The 10,404-nt window shown below is 33.9% G+C and overlaps 1 protein-coding gene across 1 annotated transcript; it reads right to left on the bottom strand.

The window, feature by feature from the left end:
- Nucleotides 1–1,703: 1,703 nt before the first annotated feature.
- On the bottom strand, nucleotides 1,704–8,663 carry Art4 (arginine methyltransferase 4). Its single transcript, XM_088193157.1, has 2 exons — nucleotides 8,350–8,663; nucleotides 1,704–4,907 (listed from the first exon to the last, which is right to left on the bottom strand). The coding sequence occupies exons 1-2, from the start codon at nucleotides 8,622–8,624 to the stop codon at nucleotides 3,575–3,577; spliced, it is 1,608 nt and encodes a 535-aa protein (XP_088049283.1). The 5' UTR covers nucleotides 8,625–8,663; the 3' UTR covers nucleotides 1,704–3,574.
- Nucleotides 8,664–10,404: the final 1,741 nt, after the last annotated feature.

Below are 10,404 nucleotides of genomic sequence, written 5' to 3'. Positions count from 1 at the left end.
GTCACAAATCTGCTAACTAAAAAAGCGACTGCAAATAACTAATTGTGCTGATTTAACAGCATTTCTGATCAAAGTAAGAGCTGAACATTAAAATGATTGCAGTACGTCAGGTTCATTCCAGTATTTTATGAATTATAACTCGAGAATTTCTCTAAAACAAATGCCAATCAAACACTTTCATTTCTCAAAAAAATTACTGAAACTTTTTTTAAACCACTGCATAAAAAGGGTGGGTCTGTGCTAGATGTTTGAAAATATGCATGCAGTTTTGAAAACTTTTAATAGAGGGCAGAAGTATTTGAATTCCCATAAATCTATAATTGGCCTTATATTTACTTCGGTAATCTAAAAACTACATTAATACACAACAATCGAAGAAACTATGAACGGCATTAAAAAAATTGTAAATACTTTTAAATATTCTCCCGTAGCAAATGACTTTTTAGAAAAGAATGTATTTGAATTGGAAAAATACAATTGAACCTAATTTTAGACGTGAAAACCAGATGGAACATAATGGAGGCGACGCTAGATTGCTTTTTACGAATTAGTCAACAAGTGGCTTGAATTTGAGTGATTTGTGGAACGGAGTGTTTAATTATTGCTGAAGGGGTATTGAAGACTTTAGAGTCAATAAGTATTACTGTAAAGTACCTCAGATAAAAAAGGATACACTATTGACAGCCAAAAGGCTTTAAATTTTTATTGAAACAATTAGAAAACATTGTTTCAAAGCTAAGCTAAAAATTTCGATTGGCAGTTTAGATAAATAAACAAAGAGACAAGACATTAATGTTGTTAATTAAATATAAAAAAATATTCTAAAATTATGCTACATAATATTACATCCACAAGAAAAAATATTAACATAAATTAAGAAAAAAATTCAGTCATTTTATGATAATATATTGTTTGTTGAAAATATGTTTTTTTTGCAGTCAATAACTAACAAAACTGTTCTAGTATCTTTATATTTTTTTACAATTCATACAAGTCATTATTGTAATGAGGAATACAAGTCTCCTTTTTTAAAAACACTATTTTCAATGATTACTCGCATCAAAGCAACGATATATTTCATTACTCGCATCAAAGCAACGATATATTTCATATTATGTAACAAATTTTCTTAATTGCGAACTTAATTATCATATGTTGAAAGGTAAAACTCGTTACTATGTACTTGCATTCAAAATATGTTTAAGCCTCATTAATGTGGAATTGTTACATATGCATTGTACTTTTCAAGATTAAACCAACGATATAGTACCATATAAAAAAATGAAAATATTACACTAAATAAAAAATAACTATGCTTCTACACTGGAATTGTCATTAATCATAATTAAGGCAATGAACAGGTCGTTTTATATGAAAGCAGTTCACATGCCATTTATGACTGTGCGAATTTGGAGGCCATTTTATGATTGCAAGGTCGTTGTACTCTACATTGTCTGGAGGAGAATTGAATGACCTTTGATTGCAAGTATTGATTTACTGAGTCTACAGTTGAAATAATGTTTTTTAGTCACTATTGCTACTTAGATATACGTTTAAAGCATTTAATTTGATTACAATTTATTATATATAATACACAAAAACTAAAAATGGAAGAAAAAAATAATTTTCCCCAAATATCGATTAATCCGGGACGCTGGGAAGGGAAACGATATACATACTCAAGGATAAATGAAATAAAAATATTAAAATTCGCATTCAGTTTATTTGATAAATAACCACCAAAAGTGTAGCTCAATTCTAAAACACAACTTCTATCTTCGTAATTGTCGTTAACTATAAAAGCTGTCGATTTAGTTTCCTCATCATAAATATTATGAGAAGAAAGAAGCGTATCCACTTTCTCATGTCAAAAAGGAGACTTCACAATCTCTCCGCCTTTTACAATATAATGTATCATAATATAGTAATATACGTATGTTAAAAAAATACTACACAGCGCGCGAACGGAGACCGGCAATGTCGCACGTCCCGCAGACGCCGCCGTTACTCGTTAACACTAACGTAATACATAAGTATACATTTAATAATATATAATATGTAAAGTTGACAGATGTATATAATCGACAAGCACGAGTACAAAATGTAAACATAAAAAATAAATCCATTCTGTTTTATTTAAAAATACCATTACTAATACGAATTGGGAAAATTAAAAAAGTACATGAACATAATAGTAATACGGACGTATAGATAGTTAACAGATCTCGGTTATCGTAAAAGTATTGCTGCGAGTCTTAAAAAAATAATACCTATCTTAAAAGTACGCGACATATATATACACACAAAAATTACATCAAACACTTGAAAATTTCACAATAAGCGCTTCCGAAGGCTCGTTTATTAAGATAATAATTACGATTACGGAACGGACTCTCCTTTATATAATATATATATTAAGACCGATATATTATAAAAAAATTCATGCTTATCGCGTCCGTGTATCTTATTAATTCATAAAAACTGAAAACCTATCTACTAAAACTGTTCGTCGTTAGGCAAAACTTATCTACGAGCGTATGTATGTATATCGACACATTAATGAAATAAAACACTACGCATCTTAAAGTATTCGTTTCAGAGTACGGCTCGACGCTTCGCACTTTACGGAGATTACGACACAGAGAAATTAAAACTGGCAAAAATGGAAGAGGGGGTCGCGTCGAGCTGTTAAAATATAAAAAAATAATTTCACAACCGGCGTTCTTTTCGCAGATACTCTGCGCGTATGAGTATTTTTTCCATTATAGTATATACTTACAGCGTACAAAAAATATATACAGTTGTGCTTATTTCTTAGAACGCTCGATACAGTTATGTTATCGTTAATATAAGTCGGGTCAAGAAATGGAATGATCACTGTTGAGCTTTTTGTGGACCTTGGGACCAAGATAGAATTTATTATTCTACATTTGGAAGATGCTCGTTAGACTAGAGATGGGCTTCATTGGGACCTTATATTTGTTAGGGAAGTAGTATGATTAATAATAAATAGTTATTTTGCCCATTAAATCAATGTTCCAAGCCTTCCTATTTTTTTGAGATTATATTATTCATCTATAATATTTTATATGTTGAGGTATTATTACTATTATCAATGTATATTAAAAAAATTGACAATAAAAATAACCTCTAAATTTTAATGAATTTTTAATTCAATTTAGGTAACAAATTGTAAATTAAAAAAAATTAAATTAATAACAACGATAAATAAAATAAATTTGATGATTGTATAATTATTTAATATCCCTTGTACAAAACGAACATGAGTAAAATAATAGCTTTTCACGAGCAATCCCGTAACTGACACTTGATTCTTAGAAAATAATCATTATTTGAAAAGATAATATTCAACAATTTTGGAAGGCTTGGAATATTGTGAAAAAGGTAAAGCTATTCAAATAATGAGTAACCGCATCAAACGCTCCGAGACTTGTAAGCACTACTATACGTCGAAGGAGACCTTCGCGTTTATTGCCAAAGATACATCTCTGCGATGTGAATCTATCTAAGACGACACATATCTACGCGTACACTATGAGATACTAAAAGAAATTCAGACATCGCCGTTCTGGCCGACGCCGATCCGCTTGACAAAATCATCCTGCAGCATGACCGACTTGACCGTGTTCGGATTGAGTTGGGGATACTGTTGTTCATAGACACGCTGATCGGGACAAATAGCATAACCGGCGTCGACGAGTTGCGGCGTCTGATTCTCAAGCGCGCTCCAATAAGCTTCGCTCGGAGAAGCCGCGCTCGCACCGGGGGGCGGCGCCGCCGGAGCTCCAGTGTATCTAAAGTATGGGTTTTTCAAATCGAGCGTGTTCGTGGAGCGCTCGTTGGTGCCTTCCAAGGAGACCTCCATTGTTACGTCGTAGCTCTGGCGTTCGTTGGCTGCGAGAAGAACTCGCCCGGCTAAGATTTGGCCCTGTTTGGCGAATATGGGCGACTCGAGCAAGCATCGGACTTGATACCAATGCGTGAGCGGCTCGGTCGGTGCAGTCGATAACCAAATGCATTGAGCGCTTCCGGCGAATGCTACGTCGAACCAAAACGCTAGGCCGTGACAGGTCGCCGATTGTAGTGCTCGGAAACGAAAAGGTACCTCGATACGGTGCAAGTCCGTTTCGCTGGCCTCTAGAAAATCGACTACGTGCCGCACTGATTTAGCCATACAAATGCGCACATCGAACGTGTCGACGATCGGCTGTCGGAAATATTCACGTGTCGCAGCCGCTCTCAAAGCACTCAAATCGACACCGTGGAAACACGTCTGATACCAAAAGTTGGCTTTGTTGTACTGCTCCATGTATAAAGCGTCATCGGTGAAAGGAGCTACATGTAAATCGCCGCGGGACGGGAACATCTTACCGCCGGGCCGAAGCCACTTTTTGGCATGCAAATAAGTCTCGAGCATGCGTTCGTTGTATAACATATAACCCATAGGCTCGCTCACGATCACGTCCACCGGTTCGGGCAGTTCGATCTCTTCAATTTTACCAGCAATGACTCTTATGCGATCTTGCAGCCGATTGGCGTCGACGAGCGCTCTCGCGTGTCTAGCCATGTTGCTGGCTTCTACGGCATAAACTCTAGCTGCTCCGGCTTGAGCGGCAAAGAACGACAAAATGCCCGATCCGGCGCCCACGTCCAAGACAACTTTATCGCGAAAATCAACAGCGTTGTCTAGAATAGCGCGTTGATAAGTACCAGTGCGGACGTAATCCTGCATCATGTTTTGCTGCTGACTCAGATAGCCGTAAAACTGGAAGTACTGCGCTGCTGAAGAATCATCAGTGCGCGCTGAAAACGCAGAGTCGCCTCTGCCGTCCCGCGCCGCCGCAACGGCCCGATGGAAAGCTCTAGCATCGACTTCGCTGTTAAACCTGAAAATAAAAATGTTTATTGAAAAATAATGTATTTTTAGAAGCAATAAATTCGTTAATGTCGTTTATGGGAAAAAATTTTTTTTCAGGGATCAAAATAGACGATATTTTTTTGGAACAATGTCTGAAGAATAAGTTGGATGAGAAAGGAGTTCTCAAGAAAATCCATTGATTTTTTTCTATTATCGTCATGGATACATAAAGGCGAGCGCTGTTTTGGTGTAAAATTATTTTATTTCAATTCATAATGGAAGGTCTTTTTTATGATCTGAGTAGCTAGCTTTTAAACGAATTAGCTAAACATAGTCTTTCGTAATTATTTGCATATAATTCAATAACTCATAATGAATTATGCCCTATCATCTTCCGTAACAATTCGACTCAAAAATAATCTTACTGCTCTAGAATCGTTAATTATTTGCATATTGAGATTCACTGCGTGAGGTTTTTCTCGGACAATCGGACAAACACGAAATACCCATATTCTGCAAATTAACATCTTTCCTAACATTTTAAATGTGAACTGATGTAGGCGACATGTGAGCTTTTGTGTTAGTTTCTGTATCGTCACTAACAACCCCTAAGGACTACCCGCTCTTACGTAGATATTTATTGGTAAAATTCCCGGAACGAAATTTTTAGAAACATATTTAATACTTTCAAAATTTAATGGTATCCCTACCCGTTGCATTTCAAGTGTTTTTGACCGCTATTGCTGCATTATGACCGAATTGAAACTCATGAAACATAATATAGCTTCACTGAGATTATTTTATCTTGACTGCCATTATTGATTTAGGTTTGGAAATATCAGAACAAAAAATATCCTGTTACTAAATAGCATCATTGATATGACTACTGTTAACAAACACTAAATAATAGTGAAATTATCGTTAACTTATGAAAAAAAACAAGACTTATGAGACAACCCCATATATAACATCTCTTAACACATTTTATTTATTCAGAAAATTTAGTCATATTATCTAGTATATTCTATCGTTAGTTGATGAAAGAAAAAATAGTAGTTTTATCATTTTACAAAGAAACAGATTTTTTCTTTTAAATTCGCATAAATTTTGCAAAACACTTTTAATATGAAATCGTTTTTTTTTCAATATAAATAATTTTACAAACATACTAATTTTATATATACAATATATGTTACTGGTTTAGAACCACTTTTATGTTTACAATTTGATAAAAAAAAATAAGAATACAAAATAAAACGTTGGTGGTTATAATTTAAGGAAATAAGATTATACTACTACTGGCGAGAATATAATTTGTAAAAATATGTAACATATGTTTTGGGTAAAATATATAAATGGGGACTAAAATTCGTAAATTGGTAAAAGATATATATATCTCTGAGATCCCTGCTATTGTTTGCTTCATCTGGCATCCCATTGCAAAAAAAAAATGCCCAACGGCTACTTGATTTGTCATACAAAAAATATTAGGAAAGATAAAATGTATTTCTTTTACACTGAAGAAGTTTATATATGACCGAAAATATTTGTTTTTAAAAGTACAGGGCCGAAAAATCGGTCTGTTGAAGTTTTTGCCTAAGTAGTGTGGACTAATTTTTCGGCCCTCTGGCATTAAAAGAATTAAGCAATAGGAAAGTTTCATAAATGAGGGCAGTTTCAATAATTTCAAAATTGAATTTACAAATATATTGATTCTATAAACCTGACATACAATTAAAACATAATTAAGCAACTTCACACATTTCCAACGATGTAAACTTATTGACAAACCATCAATTCCAAAAAACAAATAATACCAAAAATGATTGGCAGACACAGCGTCCTACGTAAGTGAACTCGAGGCGCTGTTGCTCGAAGTGTCTCACGAGAGTCACGTAGGACACTTTAAGCAACAGCGACTTTTTATTATTGCATTGCGCCGCTTCACGTTCGCTTACGTAGGATGCCGCCAGATGTACTTTGTGAACTATTCATGATAGATAAAGCATGCATCGACATTTAGAACAAGGCAGATCTGCTAAAAATATCATTTGCAACAAACTAACTTTATTATCAAGGATTTTTCACTCACATGAATTTGAAAATGAAGTACAGAAAATGACTGAACCCATAGACTGATATAAAAAAGTCTTCTGATTATTCGAAGTTTACAACTATTCGAGTATCGAAAAAAAATTGGATGAAGTTCGTAATTTTTTTTCTCGGATTTTACCAATATTAATTTATTTAATCAATTAGTGCAAAAAAATCAATTTACCCATGGAGTAGTGAGTTAATTTATACATATTTAAAGTAAATTATTTAAAAAAATGTGATTCTCAACGTTTTATGGCTTTAATTTATTTTACTACTTTTTTTTATTAGTATGTTATAATAATTTATTTTAACACTTTTCTAACATTAAAGTTCGCTAATTTATTTTACATATTTTTTATGTAATATTCGGCTTTTGTGATTTTTTTTTATCAGTTCAGAGGTTTTCAATATTTTTTATAAAATGAATATAAAATATTTTTTGTAATATTAATTTATTTCGTATTCTCTAATTTATTAATATTATTTTCTATAAAAATAATTTACATTGGATGAAATTTAAAAAAATGTTGTATAAATATAACGAAACTATTTGGGGTACTTGAAAACAGTGAAATATTGAATACTGGATATGCATGGCAATACCATTCAAAGGGTTAATTGCCTATTGTAATTGCGGCAAAGGGAAATGCTTGATGCCAAATACACAAAAAATATAAATTTTCTAAAAAAAAGTAGCAATGTTAAGTAAAATATTTTTCAGCAAAGTTTTTTCTTTATTAACCGCTTAATCCCCATGAGCAAATATACACCAAAAATACATGATCCGATTTCTTTATGGATGAATTAACTCGCACTTTTTAGTATTGACTTTGATTTACGATATGACCGAGTAAACTCACTAACTTAGTTTATTTTTTATTATACTGAACTTATTATAATAACTAAATTTAAATTTGATATGTTTGTGTTGTATTCTGTATAATTTTTTCATATATTTTGCTTTTCCACTTTATATAGTTATTATTATTTATGTCAGCCAAGTGTAATAAAATTTGTTTCAGAAGTATAACAAATATTTATTATCAATATTTGCTTGGGATGATCGAGAAAAACTCGTCGGTATTATGTTTAACAAGCTGCTGTTATTCAAACTGAGGAAACTTCAAGAGAGGAATCAAGAATAATGGAAGGTCATCGATGCGAATGGCATATATTAAATAATAGATAATTGGTATATATCGTTATCTCCCTCTCTCTCGTGCAGGTTATTCAAATTAAAAAATCGCGATATGATAATTAATTTGAAATAATTTCGATCGCCGCTCAGAGTTGAAAGGTCATAGTACCATTGCAAAGGGCACGATTGAAAAAGCGTCCAAAAGTGCGATGAGGATAATGAAAAAAAAAAGAACCTGATCGACCACGCTCTGTCGTCCTGGGTGACGATGAAAGCCCTCGGGAGGCGGCAGCACTCCGAATTGGGCCCCATGGCCAACTCAACCAGCCTGCGGCCCCCGGCGTCTATCCGCGCTCGAAGCCCCGCCGGCTCGAGCCACAGCGAGACCTGCGCCTGCTGCGCCTCGCATCGCCACTCGCCGTCGGCCGCCAGCAGCCAGGCTGCGACGTGCGGGAAGTGCACCAGCGGCGCCGGGGTCTCGGAGCCCGCGCCCGCGCCCGGCCCCGCCATGCCGCCACCTGCAGACCCGGCAGTCGCCGGGGTCTTAACGCCGCGAAATCCGACCAGTGCAAACTCTTTGTCTCGGCTCTTAACCGTCGTCGCTTTGGCCTTGTCTAATGTGTGAAGGGTAATACCGAAAGAAACAGGGACTTAAAAACTTCCCAATAACTCAAAATAACCCCTATTATGCTAAACAGTCGTCTAGATTTTTTATTGCTTCATAATTGTCACCATTTTAATTTGCTATTTATTTACAATAATTATTATTTTACTTTTTTACGCAATAAACAATATTGGAGACTCGTGGGCTGAAATAAAATAGTCAATAATGCAAGGTTTCTGAAATACACAATGAAAGTGAGGAAGAAGAAGCTGATAAAATCGAAAAGACGTTGACAATCCAAAATATGAATAAAGCCTTCATTTTTTTAATATCATGGAAGAATGTGATCCCAGTGGAGAACGTATTACTCAAGTATGTAGGGCAATTGAGAAAGAAAACATATTATTCCTTACAACGCCAAGCGCATGATATCATGCGCAAGTAAATCTACCGTCTAACGCCATGCGCATGATATCATGCGCTCGTTAAAACCTTCGTTTTTTAAAGAAACGGAAAGGTAAAAGTTGGCAATATATGTTTTAAAAATCAGTTTGAGTTCCTAGTAAACGATTTCAGTGATTTTATTTATAGAATTTGCGATGAAACAGTGGTATATATAATTATAAAGTCACGCCTTAATTTTAGTCGTTTGTATTTCGCGCGCGGTTTCGATCGTGCTTCTTTAGGCCACTTTTCAAACGCATCGCGGAAATTCGTTTTTTTATACTTTAATTTATGAATCGAAATTAAATTATGTCATCAATATTTCAATGATAATTGTGATTTGTAAATACTTGTGAATATATTTATACGTTATTTCGACTGTTTTAATATTGTCAACTGTTTTTGTGATTGGTTTTTATTGTTTGTAATAATTAAATAATAATAATAATAATTACTATTAAATACTTACTAATAAATATAAATAAGATATAATTACAAAAATATCAATAATAACTCTTAGTAAATATTAAATAATAATAATAATAACAAAAACGATTCCTTGTCGTAGAATCATTTTATTTTACTTGTTCTATTATTTTATAATTTATTTGTAATATGTTTATATATTTACATTAAATTAATACCATCGTGACTTAACAGGTTACCCCAATGCGTCACGATGGTCGAAAAGTTTATTATTTATTGTATATATATATATATATATATGTGTGTGTGTGTGTGTGTGTGTGTGTGTGTGTAATATATATTACATATTCCGCCTGGAGTGTAGATATGTTGCACTCTTGCCGGTCCCATTCCCGGATAAAGGAGGAGGGTTTCTATCGTGGAGCAAACCAATCAAAGTGGATAAATCCAAATAATTACGAAAAAATCACAAAGAAATAATAAATCCACCCCGATTCATAATGACCTAGACCAGTGATTCCCAAAGTGGTCTATATCGACCCCCAGGGGTCTATGATAACCTGCAAAGGGTATACGTCAGCGAAAAAAAAATTTGGGGGTCCTCTGAAGTGGATCTCAACAACCACTGATAGTACCTATCTACTTACATTATAATCTTATAAAATAAAGACATATACATTATTTATAAAAATACCTATGAAGTAAAAAAAATATTATATATGTTTATAAAATTGTGTAAGATGTAGGATGTAGACATTCGCTTTGTGGTCGCAATACATTTTGAACTTGTAAAAACCTGCACATAATGATATACCA

Source organism: Plectrocnemia conspersa, unplaced genomic scaffold (assembly GCF_051122295.1).
Source record: "Plectrocnemia conspersa isolate PC_06_02 unplaced genomic scaffold, ASM5112229v1 ptg000009l, whole genome shotgun sequence".
In the NCBI taxonomy this organism is placed as follows: domain Eukaryota; kingdom Metazoa; phylum Arthropoda; class Insecta; order Trichoptera; family Polycentropodidae; genus Plectrocnemia; species Plectrocnemia conspersa.
This window is presented reverse-complemented; position numbering and strand designations above follow the sequence as displayed.

Coding starts and splice junctions, on each gene's coding strand:
- Art4 (XM_088193157.1), bottom strand. CDS start 8,624: ATGGCGGGGCCGGGCGCGGGCGCGGGCTCCGAGACCCCGGCGCCGCTG. Junction 4,908..8,349: donor GACAGAGCGTGGTCGATCAG/GTTCTTTTTTTT, acceptor TTTTATTTTCAG/GTTTAACAGCGAAGTCGATG.